A 21,307-nucleotide genomic window follows, 5' to 3' on the forward strand; every position below is an offset into this window, starting at 1 on the left:
CCCTACTAGGGTGAAACGCGTTGAGCAGAGACCACCAGAAGTTAACCAACAAAACCAAAGAAAGTGTTTAATGGAAGTCCATCTTTCCCTGCAAGACCTTGAAATCTAACAGGCACAGGGAACACAAACGGCCGTTTGTTGTAATCAATCCACTTTTAACACGCTGGAGCATGCGGCAGCACAGCTGTTCTGGAGTCATTACTCAGTGGAGTACAAGGTATTACCGTTGCAGCGACGCTTGGTTCACAGGAGAGAATACAAACTGAATGTTTCACCGGGGAAGTATCACAGTAAGTTTGTTCTTGACACTATAAGTGTCCGAAGATCCCGGTAAGCCAAGTTCTTTCCTTTTAACTGACAAATGAGAAGGTACACTTAACTATTTGTCAGAATAACCTCTATTGCCTAAAAGTTTAAAACGGAGACATTGAAATTTTTATCTGTGGCAAAATCCAATTACCTGGTATTAGGATTGCATATCTGATATTCAACATTCAAGTCAGTAACTCATTGAATGAACTTTGAGCTTAATCAGTTTGCTTATGAACATTCTGTATTTTAAACTGTTGTCAATGTTAAGGTGGATTACATTTGTTTGATAATCAAACACAATCTGTTGCGCAACTTTAGATTTATTTTACATTTTTTATACACGATTTATTTTACCACTTGCCAATGACATTACTAGTCAAGTATAATTTTAGGAGAAAGACATAAAGGTAACAATTAAGGGAGACATCCCTATTTTAAATATATTATGTATATATATATATATATATATATATATATATATATATATATATATAGTCAAAAATAGAACAATGGAAAACACTAGTAAACTAGTAAACTATATATATATATATCAATTTTTCATGTTTATTAATTACTAAATATTATTTTATTTGCTTACAATAAATAAATATATTATTGTCTTCCTATAATCTTGAGCTTATTAGCGCTCCCTTACTTTTATATTCGTGTGTATAATATAGTTCTCTATCAATCTCAGGGAAGGATTGATTAGCAGGGGAGTAAAGGGTTAATAGCTGAGCGCCATACTTAGTTTTTTTCAGAACTTAGGTAAGAAAGGAACAACTTCTAGAGATATTGCATATATGAGCACAAAGGAATGGGTAAATGCTTGTATATGTGGCATGAAGACAAATACATAACTACGTGTAATGCTAAGAATTAGTTGGAATATTGAACAGAGTTTTTATTCATATCTTGTGCAGGGTGTCCATGATAGGGTGAAGAAATTCAGAAGAATATTGCAGAGAGACAAGTGATGACCTGGTTGAGTAAAGATAGAGGGACAACAGGAGAAGAGATAGAGATTTGGGTGGTATCAGCATAGATGTGGTACTGAAACCCATAGTAAGAAAATATACATTTTCCAATGGTGGATGTATAGATTGAGAAAAGCAAGAGAACAAGACTATTACAGAAAGAGGCAGAGGATCAGGAGCTAGAGGCATTTAAAGAATTAGTGGTAGTGGGTAGAGGTACAAGTGAACAGAGAATGTAAGACTAAGAGCAGCCATCTCGAGAAGATGACAACAGTGATATAAGGGATGATAAATTTGATTTGATTGGTGCGGTTAGGGACAGAGTTCAAGGGAGCACAATGAATTGGTAATGAAGGAAGTCAGCATTGTTGTGTGATTTCCTCTATTCAGCAGCCTGTAAAATTATATAAATAAAGTGGGCCTGTTTGCCATCAAGTGCATGATGCATGGCAGAAAGGATTCTAAAAAAGGAAGCTATATGTATAATCTTTATATATAGCCATGTAGTAATTATCTATTTTTTACAATCAAAAAATGAAATAAAGAAAGAAAAAATGAAGAGGGTATATTACCCCTCCTCTAAAGAAAGGGAACTCAGCACTCTTTTTATATATGAAAAGCTTACAACATATATGTATTCAATTAAAATACCTTCAGTATAATGAGTGGATGCATAAACAGAATAAAAAAGCAAAAAAATGGTTGGTGCCTCCAACTACCTTCCTCAATGTGTATAGTATGCATAGCACAACATTGCATATCTCAAGAAGTCCATACATTAATGGCCCAGCTCAAACAAATTGTCTATCATAGGGCACTTTCATAATTAAACATAGATATACATATTGCTCTTTGTCAGTGTTTCAAGTTCCATTATTGTCAGGGTATTGGTGAGTGATATTTAATTGATATATATATATACAGTATATATATATATATATATATATATATATATCATTCAACATATAATATAGTTAATACTTCAATATTATATGAAATGCCTAGAGCATTGCTAAATGCAAATTCATTTTGTCAAGATTCTGAAGCTAAACTCAGAAATCAAACCCCCTCTTTCTGACCAAATACACTTCCCAAAACTACAAATAGAACATTTGTTCCCCAACTAGAAAGTAGAAGCTTCAAAGGATTATTTACCTCATAACTTAAAGAGATTAGATCTTTTCAAACAAGATAATCTGCTACCTAGATCACAGGAACCCCTGTGGACAGCAGACACAGGTCTGGACTCATGTTTGAAGCTCAGGATTTTCAGTAAAGCAGTTAATTTACACTATGTATGTATAAACAAGACACTGTTATTCCTGCAACTCTGGATTACACAATCCTTGTCTGGAAAGGTGATAGCTCAGATGCCAGCACATGGGAGGCTAAGTCTCATATGAAATGACTTGTGCATACGTTTCATATAGTTAAAATACACAGATTATTTAAATAATATATATATTGGTCTGGGAGATATACCTTTATGCCTGATATACTATATTAGATAATTGTCTGCTGTATTAAGTGGGTAGCTGTATTGATTAATTTAGAATATTTGACTGCATTTAAAAATAAAACTACATTTATTTTTCTTTGTTTCAGGAATCTGGTGTGAAAATGAGGTTTCAAATATGACTAGTAGACACTGGTATATAAATGCCTATATAATGTGGGACATGAATTGTATCATATAGTTTTATGCAATCACTATTAAGGGGATATCCACAGATACGCAATGTATTCCTATCATATGCACTCTATAAAACAGCAACTGCTTTGGAGTTTCAGTGCTCATGAAGACAGGGAATCTGCCGGTTCCCTCAGTCACATATACACAGAACAAATGTCCACAGCACTGTAAATTCCTGTATCTCTTTATTGTACACACATAGAAAAAAAGCGACGTTTCGAGTCTACTGACTCTTATTCATGCTATTTACACAGTACTCTAATACACTCTTTTAAAACCCTTATTTTTGCGCCAACCACCAAATAATGTGGCTCTGCTGCCATCTACTGGTAGAAAAAAATATTACAAGTTTAAAACCAAATACATTGTACAACAGCTACCATACACTGAAATGTGACTTAACCATATAAGCATAGCTTTCTAACTTCTTGTTAGCTACTTCTTATACTTAGATATTTAAATACAAACTTAAATTTTGCCTCTACACTATCTATAAAGAATCTATAAAAAAATCTATAAAAATACTGACCAGTCATATTCCCTATTCAGGCCCTTAGGTGTCATACTTTCTAATTCATGCACCATAAACATTTCTTTTTGTTTAAGCAATTTCTCTCTATTTATCCCACTTCTTTGTGGATTCACATTATCTATTATTTGCCATCTCAATTGGCTGATTTTGTGACCACATTTCAAGAAATGGTTGGACACTGGTGCTTCATAATTTCTACACCTTATTTTAGATCGATGTTGACATATCCTTTCACGGGCTTTGCGGGTCGTTTCCCCTATGTAAATTAGGGAACATGGGCTCTTGATAAGGTATATAATATAGGTAGATTCACATGTAAAATACTCTTTTATTTCATATATTTTACCTTTTCTAGGATGAAAAAAATATTTCCCCTTAATCATAGAATTACAACTCATACAGCCGAAGCATGGGTAACTTCCTAATTGTTTCTTATTTAAAAAGGTTTGTTTATCTTTCTTTTTGGACCCTACATCTGTATTGGTCAATTGATCCCTAAGGTTTTTCACCCTCCTGTATGCCATTAGGGGTGGATTCCTAAAGGCTTCCATGTCTTATTGCATTCTTTTAGAACATGCCAGTGTCTTTTTATTATACGTGATATTTCCTGACTATTAGGGTTATATTGTGTCACTAGAACCAATCTGTCTGCTTTAGTATCTTTCTTTTTAACCTCTTTGTTTCTTTTTAAACTATTTAGTTGTTCACTAACTAAGGCCTGTGGGTATCCTCTTTTAACAAATTGTCATGATCCGGTGTACATGCGTTCAGTACACAGACCCTCAGGGCAGTGGTAGGGATTTGAAGACACCGACCCCTGACCCGGGGAAGAGTATCTTGGACGTGGATAGATGATATTCTGTGATTCATAGCTGCTAGAAGTTATTGTAGAATTCATGGAGAGTGCAACATTTGTATACAATATATTCTGGATTCACTGTGACTTATAGTTAATTTAATAGGAGTAGCTGCAGGATTCAATGAGAGAAAAATATAGCAATGTGGAATGTTCAGGTTTCAGAGTAAACTGGTAGAAGATTGACACTTAGATGCAAACTAAGGTTTGTTGCAGGTTCACAGTACATAATATTATATAGAGTTGTATGTCAGATTTAAGCAGAGCAGCACAGGTGATAGACAAGTTGCAAGTTTTAGGCATTAATTACTGTTTGTGCATATATTGGAGAATCACATGAAAGCTTTTAACTGAACACATAGATGCAGAGTTCTGAATATGTTAACATATTTGTAGAATGATATTTCAGCTATGACAACTTGTAGCAAAGAATAGTTATAAAGTTCTGAGTAAGATGCTGTTGTAATAATTAGAGAGTGATGAAAACCAAAAGTATACTTGATTTATAATAAAGTTCAGAGTTTGTTAAGTAGCAGTGTCCAGGTAACAAAATGGAATTATTTGGATACTTGCGATTTGATGATTTTAAGCATAGGAAAGGTTGTAGCTTGAATAAGTTGGTAGTATTCATGCAGGAAACAGTCACAGACCTCTGTTGTTCAGGATCACAACTTCAAAGTTAATGCAAAGCACATTAGACCTGAGAAGGCTTAAAAAGAGGCTGAGGGAATCAGGTGCATGAATGATTAATCAGGCAGACAAGCTGAATGTAAATACTGCCCAAAACAGCATGAGTGTCAGAATCAGGAAAGGCAGTCTTAAAGGGATAGTGACATTAGGCTGAGATATGTTACACAAATTTTTGTTGCATTTACTTCATTCGTAATTCTTTAATATTGCTGTTACTCACTATTCTATCCACTCTTAATAACTGACTTTTCGGTAGGGAGTTTATTAAACTCTTAGGGTGGAAACTTTCATAGCTCAATTGTGTATTTATGTCTGTATCTTTTACATATAAATCAAATGTTAGTTTATTCCCCTCCTTACTTACTCTTGTATCTAAGAAAGAAACAGACTCCTCACTATATTCCACTGAGAATTCTATTCCCCTCAATGCTGCATTTATCTCATTTACAAACTCTTTAAGGGACTCAACGCTGCCCCACCATATGCCAAACACGTCATCTATGTAACGCCACCAGGTGACTCCATATTTGTTGAAATTCTAATTTTCATAGATGATTATTTCCTCTATCTCATTCATGAACAAGTTGGCATATGATGGGGCAACGTTGGTCTCCATAGCTGTTCCTTTAATCTGAATGTACCAATCATCCTGAAAGACAAAGTGATTCCAATACAGTATGAGCCTTAGTAATCTTCAATAAACTCTACTTGTAACTCTGAACATTTTTTGTTCATTCTAAGGACTTTCTTAATTACACCAATCCCTGTTTCGTGTTTAATAGCTGTATATAAGCTTTTCACGTCCATTGTATACAACAGAAATTTATTTGACTCCAAATGCAAATCCTTAGCTTTATTAAGGAAATCGCCAGTATCCTTCAGATATGAAGATATCTGAATTACCTCTGGCTGCAATATCTTATCTAGAAAGACGGAAATGTTGGTAAATGTAGAATTTATACTTGAGACTATAGGTCTCCCTGGGGGTCTAGCAGCATCTTTATGTACCTTCGGCACAGTATAATAAATAGGGTTTCTAGGTTCTTCATTAAATAAATATTTGTTCAACTTTTTATCAATTAATTTGTTACTGTATGCCCTATTCAGTACATTTTTGATCTCTTTCTGTATATCCTTAATAGGGTTATAGTCTAACATTTTGTAGATCTCTTTATCTGCCAATTGACACTCTATTTCCCTAATATAATAATTCCTATCTAAAATTATTGTGGCTCTGCCCTTATCTGCCTTTTTAATAGTCACCTCTTTAGATTTATTTTTGAGGGTTTGTATGGCTTTAAACTCCCCTTGTGTCAAATTATATCCTTTAGGTTTTTTAAAGTGTCTCCTGCTTATTTATCTGTCTTGTCTTTTAGTCTGTCTATATCGTTCTCTACCAATTCAATAAATGCATTTATGCTATGGTCTGTTATTACAGGGTTAAACACACTTTTCTTTTTTAATGCCTATTCTTTTAATGACCAATCTGTATTATTTATATTGGTTGGAAGCCCCTCATACTCATTTTGTTTAAACCACATTTTCAACGTAACGTTTCTAAAGAACTTTTGCAAGTCTTTACTGAGTTCAAAAAAGTTTGTTCTTGTGTATGGGCAGAATGTTAACCCTTTCTCCAACAGGTTCAGTTCATCACTGGTTAATTCCTTTCCCGATATATTTAATACAGAAGGATATTTAGATCTTACCCCTTCTATGTCATGATCATTGCTCACAATACCATCTTTTTCAATCATTGACTCTGTCTCCCGTGGAATTGTCTGCCCCTCCGTCTCAATCTCCTTACTCCTCCTCCTCTTGCAGTGTTTCCTACTGCCTCTACTCCTTTGTTGCCTGAATCCAAAGGGGAGGAGTCGTCAGACTCAGAACGGGATGTCACAGCTCCTTCCGCATCACCTGACGTTTACCCTTGTTGTCTATAGGTCCTTCGTCTGTCATTTCGTTTTTTGTTACGATATCCTTGGTAACCACTTCTCCATTTGTATACATTGCCCGATTGATAATCCATCTCATCTCGTTGGAACTTTTGTCTTTTTTGTTCTTTAACAATTTTCTGGAGCTCATTTGTTTTACTTTCCACTTGCTTAATTAAAGTGTCCATGTCCTCCGATGATAACATTTTAATCAGTTCTTCTTTGTTCTTTTTAATTTTCTCCTCTTGTATAGCCATTTCTTTGATTAAAGATTCTAAGGTTAAGACCATTAGGTCATATGAACACTTGCTGAGTATAGATTCAAACTTATCACAATATTCTTTGTTATTTTTCAATAACGTAGGGCAAGTGTTCATTCTTAGACCTCTGGGGATCCTTCTCACACGATAATATTCTGACAGTGTGCTGACATGGAGATTTCATTTAGCATTTTTTTGCACCATGGACTCATACTCTTTGCTTAAATTCTCCATAGGCGCTGTCCTTAGAAACTCTCTTGATCCCTTTGACAGGGTTGTAATTCTGGCTGTGTCCATTTCATTGTAAGCAAACGTTTTATTTCCATCTGTTGCTTTGTTATCCATTCTTCAAAGACTCCTGTTGCACATTTTATGGCAGAATAGTAGCAATCATATGCACTCTATAAAACAGCAACTGCTTTGAAGTTTCAGTGCTCTTGAAGACAGGGAATCTGCCGGTTACCCCAGTCACATATACACAGAACAAATGTCCACAGCACTGTAAATTCCTGTATCTCTTTATTGTACACACATAGAAAAAAGTGACGTTTAGAGTCTACTGACTCTTATTCATGCTATTTACACAGTACTCTAATACACTCTTTTAAAACCTCTGCTGCCATCTACTGGTAGTGTATTCCTATGAGATGTAGTAAAATTAAATATATATACAGTATATTTATAATGATATTAATTAATACAGAATTACACCTGACTGCTACTCACAGGGTATGTATATGATATAAGATGATAACTGGAAAAGGTGGCGATATTATATCAGAATATAAACTAAAATATTAATTAATCTTATACTGAAATTATGAATTAAAATCCTTTTAAGTCACCTTATAGAAACGTGACTTTTGGGTACATCTCTTAAGACATTATCAGTGGGAAATATATATATACATATGTATATATATATATATATATATATATATATATATATATTCTAAGTGTACGCATGTTAAGGGGCATATTTATCAAGCTCTGTATGGAGCTTGATGCCCCGTGTTTCCGGCGAGCCTTCAGGCTCACTGGAAACACAAGTTTCTAAAGACCGCTGCTCCATAAACTGTCAGTCTGCTCTGAGGTGGCAGACAGACATCGCCAGACATCAACCTTATCAAATATGATCGGGTTCATTTGACACCCCCTGCTAGCGGCCAATTGGCCGCGAATCTGCTGGTGCAATGATAAATGCCGAGAGCGTATGCTGTATCAATCGGCTATATCGGATCATGTCCGCACGCACAATGATAATTCTGTCCCTTAGTCTCAAAAATATGCGCTCAGTTATATTAGATAGGCCATATACCGAACTGATAGTTTATTAATACTAGGAAATAATAAATATCTTGAATATACATTTAAGAAAATATACTTTTTTTAGTTGTATTTGCTAATTAAACTACATTCAGTTGCCTATTCCCCCCCCCCCCCGGTGTTCAATATGAGAATTGCAACCAAAGTGTATTTTAAATTGTCAGGGAATTTAAAATGACCATATGCATTTCCAAGGGCCAGTGAGAGATAAGCTCAGACAAAAAAGGGCATACTCAGAGAATTCCTGTCGCGATCGCTCAGCTGATCGCTCTTTTCCCTTCCGGATTTCTTCAGCGCTGTTGCGCTACACTTCGTTGCCTAGCAACTTGACTGAAGCCGTCCCTCTCCTCTGACGTCAGAATGGCTTCTTATTCCGGCGTCTTCTCTCCTCCGGTGCCTGTTTGTTTTTCACTCGTTGGCTTGTGAGTATCTCATATCATATTTCTGAATCTGTGCTTATCGTTTATTCTGAATCCTGAACCCCTATCTGCCTGATCCCTTGTTGCTGGACTTTGCTTGTTGGATTACTCTATTGCTTAACCCCTACCTGCCTGATTACACGTTGCTGGACTTTGCTTGTTGGATTACTCTATTGCTTAACCCCTACCTGCCTGATTACACGTTGCTGGACTTTGCTTGTTGGATTACTCTATTGCTTAACCCCTACCTGCCTGATTACACGTTGCTGGACTTTGCTTGTTGGATTACTCTATTGCTTAACCCCTACCTGCCTGATTACACGTTGCTGGACTTTGCTTGTTGGATTACTCTATTGCTTAACCCCTACCTGCCTGATTACACGTTGCTGGACTTTGCTTGTTGGATTACTCTATTGCTTAACCCCTACCTGCCTGATTACACGTTGCTGGACATTGCTTGTTTGATTACTCTATTGCTTAACCCCTACCTGCCTGATTACACGTTGCTGGACATTGCTTGTTGGATTACTCTATTGGTTAACCTCTACCTGCCTGATTACACGTTACCGGACATTGCTTACTAGACAACTCTCTTGATTAACCCTATCTACTTGAAGCTTCTTCTCCTGACCCTGCTGTGTCATCTTCCAGCCTATCTCTGTGAGTATTTTATACTATAGCTGTCGCAGGGTCAGGTCCTGGTATATACTCACTGTGCTAGGGTGTTATTACCTTCATTCTAGCATTTGGGTCTTACTCTGGACTTTACCTATCCTGACAATTCCATTGGGTGATTTAGAAATGAAGGTGAGATTGGTCTCAGACAAAAAGACTATGCAAAGAAGGGAAGAGGACACAAAAACACACTTTGGTTTTGGGCCTGACTTGGAATAACTCTCTGTTGAAAAAAAGAGAAATACCTGTTTGTGTTAATTTGAGTTGCTATGATATATTTTGGAAAATGCATTTAGTATTGTGGCTAAGTTGGAACTATTTAATGCTATATTAAGTGGTATATACTAAGTTGATAAATTTGTGTAAACATCTCTGGTTGATTATTTAAAGTATTACAAGACTATTTTTGGGTAATAATTGTATTCCCTGGAAATTTCATCAGATTTGTGGGATATTTTGAGTTAAGGTTAATTTGTAGAAATATTGTGCCCATAATACTGAGGTACCTACAATTCATTCTGAGCAAAGGTTAATTTATAGAACTATTGTGTCCATACATGGGATAATAGATGATATCTATTGAATAGTAATTAATCTAAATGTTTTATAGCCTACTTGATATAGGATATTGTAACAACTAGACATATATATTTGGTCATAATCAATACACTATTTTCTGCAAAAATATAGTCAATGTGTTCATATAGATTAACTGGTTAGAATTTAGGAAATAATTTTATTTGAGATTAAATATTAATATTTATAATAATTTTATTGTAAAATTTCTAGATATCTCAATAGCATTTTGGAATACACTATACAGAGATTATATAACATTTCACTGGAGTGTATTGACAAATTCTACTATATTCATTGGAGATATTGCTGACAATAATTTAATACCACTATTAATTATTAATATTTATAATTACAATACGCAACACATTGGTGGCAATTGCTGCTGATAAATATACCAACATTACTGGAGGACACTCCTGATACGTATCAATATTATGAAAAAGAATGTTGCAAAGCCGCTAGTGGCATATAATGTTATTGAAAACTTAACACAGGTATATTGATTTTGGTATTGACCACATTCAAGGTCTCACCTGTGTGTCCGGCTAGTTACGGTGCGGGTTCGTCTCTCTGCACATCACAAGTAGCGTCTTCAGACGATTCACTTTTCCAGCCATTGTCAATCATGTGGGACTTTCTTCTCCTTGGCACACAAGAAATAAATAGGCTACAGTATGCTATAACGGTGTAGGTGATCACCCATACCAACGTCACATGTGTTTCACCCCTTCCCTAGTATCTATGCTGGGGCTTTGTCAGGGCTAGTGAAATCAAAATCCACTTATGTTAATTAAATCATTTTGCCCTTCCTAATATTTAAAGCAACCGCCATTTAAAGAAATGGTAGCAACTTACTAATTAGAACTATAACATCACAAAACTTTCAATTCACATTTTATTTCTATTTATGGAACATGGCAAATACCTTCTCCTCACAATTGTAGGTGTATAACTACCTACATACTACACCACCAACTAGTAAGTGTATCAACATTTTAAAGAAATACACAGACTTTAGCCTGTCATAATATACCAACTTTGGGCTAGATTATGAGTGGAGTGCTAACAGTTACGCGTAAGCTATAAGAGGTTTATCGCGGGTGTTTGCATTCATCAGGTTAGCACGAGAACTCATAATAAACCCGTTAAAAGTTAATGCTCAAGTGAAAGCTTTAAATAATGCTCCAATTGTAATCTGGCCCTTTATTGGCATCATAAAAAACAGGCAAAGTCTTGCTTGTCATTTAGATTATACTTGACAAGGGTCGGCACCAATTTCCTGAAAAGCTTTTCTAGCTACTTAATCTAAAATATAAAAAAAAAATCTCTCTCCTATGCTAGTTATTAATCTGTTTTTTATATTTCCTTGGCATTGTTTGTAGGATTTCTTCATGTGAGAACTTACCACTGGAAGATGAATCTGTTGATCTGATACATGGATCTCGATCAGTACACTTTTTTGATATGGATACATTTTTCCAAGAAGCTATTCGTATTCTGAAGCCCAATGGTTGCATTGCTTTTCATATCTTTAATGCAGACCATAAGATTGAATATGGAAATTGCTCAGAGACTCTGACAGACTTTTTTAATCAGGTAAGGGTGAATTTAATAACTGACATTTGCTTTACTTGTGTATAGATCTGTTATTGTTTGTAGTTTAATATTATAATGCAAGGGGTTTATTTAATGCAATCACATGAGAGCACAGCATGTTAATCACCCCAGACAAAGATGTCTGGGTGTTTTAACTACTGCACTTCAATAGTTGGAAGGGAGGTTAGGAAGCATTGGTTCTATGACTGATGCTTCTTAACTCTGTTTTTAGGCTTACATGAGTTTTCACAGCAAGAGCTCCACAGCTGCATCTGCAGTTTAATAAATGGGGCTCTTGGAGTTTATTATCCCATTAAAGGGACAGTAAGTTAAAAGTTAAACATGATTCAGGTAGAGCGTACAATTTTAAATAATGTTCCAATTTACTTCTATTATCAAATTTTCTTTCTTTTTTTTTATTCCATTGTTGAACAATAAAGCTAGGTAGGCTAATAGGAACTTAGGAGCATACACGTCTTTAGCAGTCTAAGGAAGCAGTAATTGCAACAATGTTACAACATTGCTATCAATATTGTTGCAAACACTGCTGCCAGATGGCTGAGGACACATGCATGCTACTGAGCCCACCTAAGATTACTCATTACCACTTGATAATAGAAGTAAATTGGAAAGTTGTTGAAAATGTCATGTTCCATCTGAATCCATTTAAGTTTGACTGAGCTGTTTAAATATAGGGAATACCTCATTTCTTACTTATCCACTGCAATTCCTTACAAGGACTATAGGACTTATGGTCAGTTCTATCCCTTCTGATCATTATAACCCATGGATTATTTAAAGGGACGTGAAACATGAAATAATTGCTAAATATGATGATGTATGATGTATTTAAAGTAAAGATTAGTTTGAGAAAGTATGTAGATGCATATTATTTTTAAAAAATATGTTTACCTGATAAATTCATTTATTTCATGGTGGTGACTGAGTCCATTGCTGCTGGGATTCAACTCCTGGCCACTAGAATGAGGCAAAGATCACCAATCACTCTTACCTCTCTGGTATTCAAGTCTAGTTAAGAAGAGAAAGTAGAAATGCAGGAAAAGACAAAGTAGGGAAAATTAGGTGCAAATTAGAAGTGCCACCAGAATAAAATTATGTAAAAAATGAAATGGGTGGGCATCATGGACTCTCACCACCATAAACAAAATTAATATATTAAGTAAGCATACACTTTGTTTTCTTTCTTAAGGGGATAAGAGTCCATGAGCAATTACTCCTGGAAACTAATAATAAAGCTGTGTAGTACACGAGTAATTGGACAGAACAAAAATTTTTTAAGGCAGTCACCTAATTACCAAACATTGCTGCCTAAAGGGCTTTTCAAACACATGGAAGTGGTAGAACTTAGAGAAAATATTTTGGATCATTGCAAATGTATTCGATATAAGCCTTGTTCTTGAAAATCCAAGAATAGGAAACTGATCTAAAAAATAGGCAATAATGCGTTTTGGAAAATACTATCCCACCATTAAGTAAACCTTGGTAATGGAGATATTTAGAACAGAGATGGTCTATCCTCCTGATTGATGTTATCAGAAAAAAATCACTTTAGGTAAAAAAAAAATCATATTCAGTCCTTAAAACTGTCTTTTTTTGATGAAAATAAGTAGAGCTGCTCGATATAATCGATAATAATCGATTATGAAAATAGTTGTCAACGAATCTCATACATGATTAGTTGGTTTGCAATTAGTTGGTAGTGCACAGGGCCAGCTGCTTCACTTCAATGAGCTCCTGCACATGGTATTGTGTTTTATAGTTATGCCCTTAGCCTAAAGGATGTCTACAGACATTTACTTTTCACTTTTTTTAGGACAGTATAAGTTTACAACTACTCCTGGCTTGTGTACAACCCAGAAATAAAATAGGAGTCGTCATTTGGATTGTTTATTCTAGGTAACTTGGGACTGTGCTTTGCATGATATAGTGCCAAGCTTGTTATTTACACCTAGCCCTAGATTGATGGGATATGTTGTTAGAATTTATGTTAATTAGTATCTGTTTGCACAATTATTAGAGGATCGCTTGCCATTGCTGATTTTATGTACTGTACTGTATAGTCAAATGTGTAAGGCTTTGTTCTGTTATAGTCCTTATCGCTTTTGATTTTTTTTTTTTTTATTAATTGTAATATGTACCAAATTCAATCTCTAAAAGTATATCAGGTAGATTACGAGTTGTGCGTTTATCTTTTAACACTGAAAAAATGGCCATTTCAGAGTTAAAACAGCACTGCAGCCATTACAAGTCCTGTCGGTATAGCTGTACTGCAAGCCTTTTAGCCTGTAACGCAGCGTCAGTCCAGCACTCGTAAAAATGACGTTTTCTCATGGAACTTCCATAGCGCAGCCATTACAAGTTTTGCGGTGAGGCTAAAAAGCTTGCGTTACACCCTATAACGACAAGATCCGTACCGCCATCTGAGAGCAGTAGTTATGAGTTGTACGCAACAAAACTGTTAGATAAAACTCATAACTAAACTGTTACAAAGTACACTAACACCCATAAACTACCTATTAACCCCTAAACCAAGGCCCTCCTGCATCGCAAACACTATATTAAACTTATTAACGCTAATCTGCTGCTCCCGACATCGCCGCCACTAATAAAATTTATTAACCCCTATTCCGCCGCTCCCCGACGTCTTCACCACTATAATAAAGTTATTAACCCCTAAACCGCTGCCCTCCCGCATCGAAAAAACTATTTAAATATAATTAACCCTAATCTGCTGTCCACCCACATCCCCCCCACTATACTAAAGTTATTAAGCCCTACACCGCCGCCACTATAATTAACAGATTAACCCATAAACGGCAAGCCCTCAAAATGAAATATACTAAATTAAACTATTAACCCCTAAACCGAAAGCTCCCCACATTGCAATAAACTAAACTAGTAACCCCTAAACCTAACGCCCTCCTAACTTTATATTAAAATTACAATTTCAATCTCAAATTAAATTAAAACTTACCTGTCAAATTAAAAAAACTAATTTTAAACTAACAATTAAACTAATATAACTATTTAACTAATATTAAACTAATTACCAATTAAATAAAACTAAAATACACATTAAAAAAATCTTAACACTGCTAAAAAAATTACAAACTATCTAAATACAAAAAATAAAAAATACTAAATGACAAAATATAACAAACACTAAATTATGAAAAATAACAAACGAAATTATCAAAAATAAAAAAGAATTACACCTAATCTAATAGCCCTATCAAAATAAAAAAAGCCCACCCAAAATAAAAAAAACCTAGCCTACAATAAACTACCAATAGCCCTTAAAAGGGCCTTTGTAGGGCATTGCCCTAAGTTAAATGGCTCTTTTACCTGTAAAAAAAATAGTTCCCCCAACAGTAAAACCCACCACCCAACCAACCCCCCACAATAAAAAAAAATAACTCTAACAAAAACCTAAGCTACCCATTGCCCTGAAAAGGGCATTTGTATGGGCATTGCCCTGAAAAGGGCATTTTAGCTCTTTTACGAACAGCCCAAACCCTAAACTAAAAAAAAAAACCCCAAAAAGTTTAAAAAATCCTAACACTAAACCCCGAAGATCCACTTACAGATGTTGAAGTCCCGCTTGAAGGATCTTCATCCCAGCGGCTCCATCTTCATCCCGGCAGCATCTTCTATCTTTATCCAGACGGCTCCATCTTCATCCAGGTGGCATCTTCTATCTTCATCCCGATGGCGTCTTCTATCTTCATCCTGGCGGTACGGAGCGGGTCCATCCTGAAGACAACCGGCGCGGAGCATCCTCTTAATACAGTCACCGCTGTACACTGAATCTTCAATGCAAAGTACGTGATTCAAGATGGCATCCCTTGCATTCCTATTGGCTGATTTGATTTTGGCAATTCAAATCAGCCAATAGGATGAGAGCTACTGAAATTTTATTGGCTGATTTGAACAGCCAATAGAATTTCAGAAGCTCTCATCCTCATTTCAGAAGCAGAAACGCATAGTGAGTATATTGTTTGAGTTGTCTGGCCAGACCAGTAGGTTGTGACTTGCTGTTAACATTTGCTCATTTTTATTGACATATATTTTTATTTTGTATGTATTTGTTTTTATTGTGATACATTATAATATCATGTCTAGTTCCTTTGTACTGTTTATGATACATCATACATTTGCAAGTAGGCATTGATGTATTAGCATACAATTCACTTGCAACACATTCTCAAGTGTTTGTAACACATTCTCATGTGTTTGTACTGCTAATCAAGCTGTGTTTAATCACTCTGTATAGAGGTTGCATTGTCAAGTGAAATTGGCAAAACCCTACTTATGCATCTCAGGCACCTCAACATCATCTGAGCGCTTCTTCTCTGCTGCAGTTTACATAGCTTGCAAAAAGAGAGCCAGCCTCAGCCAGGAGCATGTAGTCATGTTGACATTTTTTCATTTTAATGCAAAGTTTCTGACAGAATGAACAACAGAATATTATAAACAGTTATATTCTTCCTCCTTCTAGTTCTACCTCTTTTCAAACAGTTTGTGGTTTTGTTTTGCTTAATTATAAAAATTTGTTCTGCTGTTTAACAATTGGACAAACAGTTGTGTTAATGTAAAGTTATAAAGTTTTAGGGGCTGATTTATCAACGGTCTGTCCGACATGATCCGCTCAACGGATCATGTCGACAGATATCGATGAATGCCGACCATTCGGCCCTTGATAATTCGGCCCAGTAGTCTGAAGTTTATATTTGTAACACTCAGTGGGGGATATTAATCAAACCCTCAACTATGCTGCATTTGCCGGCACCAATACGTTTGCCTATCATCGCCTAACATCACGGCTGCGGACCTGAATACGCTCTCCATATTTATTAAAAAAGCCGACAAAAAGTCGCGCACCAAGTATGGGGCGGTGAGCATCGGACTGTTGTTAACTAGCAGTCATCAATCTTGCTGCCATTCTGCTTTTTCCCAACTTTATTTATATACTGTCACTAAACGCTGCCACTATACTAAAATGTTTAACCCCTATCCCGCTGTTCCCGGACCCCGCCACAACTGTAATAAAGTTATTAACCCATATCCCACCGCTCCTGGACCCTGCCACAACTAAATAAATGTATTAACCCTTATTCAGCTGCTCCTGGACCCCGCCGCCACCTGAATAAATGTATTAACCCCTAAACCTCTGGCCTCCCACATCACTACCATTAACTAAACCTATTAACCCCTAAACTGCCAGCCCCCTACATCGCCATAAACTAAATTAAGCTATTAACCCCTAAACCTAACAACCCGCTAACTTTACTTTAAAATTACAACATCCCTATCTTATAATAAACTAAAACTTACCTTTAGAATTAAAATAAACTATATTAAACTATTTATTAACCTACCCTAACTATTATACTAAAATTACATTAAACTACCAATTAATTTAACTATATTACATATTAAACAACCCTAACCCTACTCAAATTATTTAAATCTACTATTAAAAATTACTAAGTTACAAAAAACAAACACTAAATTACAAAAAAAAAACAAAAACAGTATTCAAAAATAAAAACGAATTGCACCTAATCTAATAGCCCTATCAAAATTAAAAAGCCCCCCCAAATTAAAAAAAGCCTAGCCTACAATAAACTAATTTTTCTTTCATGGTTCAGATAGAGAATACAATTTTAAACAACTTTCTAACTTACTTCAATTATATAATTTGCTTCCTTCTCTTATTATCCTTTTCTGAAAGGTTTATTTAGGCAAGCTCAGGAGCAGCGAAGAACCTAGGGTCTAGCTGCTGATTGGTGGCTGTATATTTATACTGATTATCATTGGCTCACCCATGTCGTCAGCTAGAAACCAGTAGTGCACTGCTGCACCTTCAACAAATGATGCCAAGAGAATGAAACAAATTAGATAATAGTAGTAAATAAGAACGTTGTTTAAAATTGTATGTTCTACCTAAATCATGAAAGAAAATTTGGGCCTTTTGCAGGGCAAAAGAAATCAACTCTTTTACCTGTAAAAAAAAATACAAACACCCCCCAACAGTAAAACCCATCACCCCCCCAACCAACCCCCCCAAATAAAAAGCCTATCTAAAAAAACTAAGCTCCCCATTGCCCTGAAAAGGGCATTTGTATGGGCATTGCCCATACAAAAATAAAACCCACCCAAAAACCCCTTAAATAAACCTAACACTAACCCCCCCCCCGATGATCCACTTACAGTTTTTGAAGTTCTGCTTGAATGATCCATCCAGCCGGCAAGAAGTCTTCATCCAGGTGGCAAGAAGTCTTCATCCGGGCGGCCTCTTCTATCTTCATCCATGTGGAGTGGGTTCATCCTGATGACATCCGGCACGGAGCTCCTCTTCAATACGGTCGCCGCCGTAAACTGGAACTTGAAAGCAAGTGATGTCATCCAAGATGGCGTCCCTTGCATTCCTATTGGCTGAAAGGTTCCAATCAGCCAATAGGATTAGAGCTGCTAAAATCCTATTATCTGTTCAAATCAGCCAATAGGATTTTAGCAGCTGTAATCCTATTGGCTGATTGGAACCTTTCAGCCAATAGGAATGCAAGGGACACCATCTTGGATGATGTTACTTGCATTCAAGTTCCAGTTTACGATGGCGACTGTATTAAAGAGGAACTCCGCACTGAATGTCTTCAGGATGGACCCACTCCGCACCGGATGGATGAAGATAGAAGAGGCCGCATGGATGAAGACTTCACGAGCTGAATGAAGATAGAAGAGGCCGCATGGATGAAGACTTCTTGCCACCCGGATGAAGACTTCTTGCCGGCTAGATGAATCTTTCAAGCAGAACGTCAAAAACTGTAAGTGGATCGTTGGGGGTTAGTGTTAGGTTTATTTAAGTTTTTTGGGTGGGTTTTATTTTTAGAGTAGGGTATGGGCATGTAAAAGAGCTAAATGCTCTTTTAAGAGCAATGCCCATACAAATGCCCTTTTCAGGGCAATGCGGAGCTTAGGTTTTTTAGATAGGCTTTTTATTTGGTGGAGTTGGTTGGGGGATGTTTGTATTTTTTTACAGGTAAAATAACTGATTTCTTTGGGGCAATGCCCCGCAAAAGGCCCTTTTAAGGGCTATTGGTGTTTTATTGTAGGCTAGGGTTTTTTTAATTTTGGGGGCCTTTTTATTTTGATAGGGCTATTAGATTAGGTGTAATTCATTTTTATTTTTGATACTGGGGGTTGTTTTTTGCAATTTAGTAATTTTTAATAGTAGATTTAAATAATGTGAGTAGGGTTAGGGTTTTTTAATATGTAATATAGTTAATGTAATTGATAGTTTAATGTAATTTTAGTATAATAGTTAGGGTAGGGTAGGTATTAATAGTTTAATATAGTTTATTTTAATTCTAAAGGTAAGTTTTAATTTATTATAAGATAGGGATGTTGAAATGTTTATGTAAAGTTAGAGGATTGTTAAGTTTAGGGGTTAATAGCTTAATTTATTTTACGGCAGTATGGAGTTCTGGCGGTTTAGGGGTTAATAGGTTTAGTTAATGGTAGTGATGTGAGAGGCCAGAGGTTTAGTGGTTAATACATTTATTCAGGTGGCGGCGGGGTCCGGGAGTGGTGGAATAGGGGTTAATAACTTTATTTAGTGGAGGCTGGGTCTGGGAGTGGCAGGATAGAGGTTAATACATTTATTTAGTTGTGGCGGGTCCGGGAGCGGGGGAATAGGGGTTAATAACATTATGTCAGATTAGGGGTTTTTAGACTCGGAGCTTATGTTAGGGTGTTAGGTGTAAACGTTACTGGTTCTCTACCATAGAAATCAATGGGATATCTGGCAGAATCGAACATGAGCTTTCGCTGCTTTCAGACTCCCATTGATTCCTATGGCATCCGCGGCCTCCAGGGTGGCGGATTGAAAACCAGGTACGCTGGGCCGGAATAGCCGTGATCGTACTGGTTAACTATTTGATAACTTTGAAAAAGTGTCTAATAGTGCTGAATGTGTATTCGGAACATCTGTAATGACATAAGCATCGATCTGTGTTGGATTGAGACCGGCGGATCGTATGTTACATATTTCAACTTTTGCCGGTCTGTATCAAGCTCACCATAATTACACTGCGGAGTTCCAGCGTATTTGTGGTTGACGGCTTGATAAATATCCACAAGTATGTGGATTTTATTTTAAATATAGAATTTTTTTTTTTTTTTTTATCCGATTAGTCGATTAATCTAAAAAATGGGGAGCTGAGTAAAATTTCTTCCTTTTTTACATAGAGATGCTCAGGTGATATTTTTCTGTCAACTTTTTACAGTTATACTGTATCAGTTTCAAGTGATTTAGCATATGAGTATTATGTCCCTTTAAATCCTTTAGATAATATATACCTAAGGGTAAATTTCTCAGGGTAAGAAAATACTGCTCTGAATTAGAAGACCTGAGAATTTTGCCAGAATAATACTATGATGTTGACATACTATGAGTGCTATGCTACTTTTTTTTCAAATCAGAGATAAAATCAGAATGACCCCTGACACAGTAGTAGTAGTAGCTGCTCTGTGTACTATGTATAAGTACTATGCCCAAATAAAATCTGAACTCTGCCCCTAAAACACTCAACACTCAAGTCAGCTACATACTCAAAATAGACCTCAGATGAAACCCTGAACTTCCAACCCTTTTGTCCACCCAGTACCAACATCAAACCAGAGATCACACACCTTGCCCTGCACCCACTCTGTCAGCTCCATGCCCAAATCAGACTTCAGGTCCCTTCAGAGTATGAGAGAGTCAATAGAAAAGGGAGAGCTAAGAGGATGAGACAGTGGTGAAAGAAAGAAAAAAGAGACAGAAGAGAGCGATATATAGGGAGCAAACACACTTTAAAGACAACCCCGGCCACCTACATCAAAACTCATTGGATGTCGGCTGAAGTTGCGTTCCCTATTATATCTTATGGGAAACACATCATCACTCATCAGCACAACATAGTTTAGCCCACTTTTTTAGAATATATCGACAGAACGACAGACTGCGAGTCTAGTAAATCCAAACAGGCAATGTCTCCTCATTCTGTCAATGTTTTGAATATCGGGGCCTAAATGTGCCTAAATGTTCAAAAGAAAAAGGGTGGAACTCTCAGGCACTGCGAGATCTCTCTCATTTCTGTATATGAAGGAGAGACAAGCCCAGTGCAATATAGCACTGCGTTATATGAGAGTTTTGTTACGCTTTGTGCTTTGAATTTTATATTACTGTATACAGTACAGATTGTTTCCTTTCAATATTATTTCATTTAAGCTTTGTACTTTCTATTTTACATTTTATTACATTTAGATTTAGATCCAGCAGTGATTTTACAAATTCTGATTATGTTTTTAAACTTTATGTGTTACTTTAACTAATTAGGATCATACTTTGTACATTTCAGTGTATTTGCTCCATTGTAAACTAAAACTGACAGTTT

At 36.1% G+C, this 21,307-nt stretch overlaps 1 protein-coding gene across 1 annotated transcript in view; it reads left to right on the forward strand.

Moving 5' to 3' along the window:
- LOC128645668 (uncharacterized) overlaps nucleotides 1–21,307 on the forward strand; it is a 305,492-nt gene that overhangs the window by 181,103 nt on the left and 103,082 nt on the right. The window contains exon 5 of the mRNA XM_053698821.1: nucleotides 11,633–11,846. Within this exon, the coding sequence (XP_053554796.1) occupies nucleotides 11,633–11,846 (214 nt within the window). The remainder of the gene's footprint in view (nucleotides 1–11,632; nucleotides 11,847–21,307) is intronic.

This window comes from Bombina bombina, chromosome 1, assembly GCF_027579735.1.
Source record: "Bombina bombina isolate aBomBom1 chromosome 1, aBomBom1.pri, whole genome shotgun sequence".
Lineage (NCBI taxonomy): Eukaryota > Metazoa > Chordata > Amphibia > Anura > Bombinatoridae > Bombina > Bombina bombina.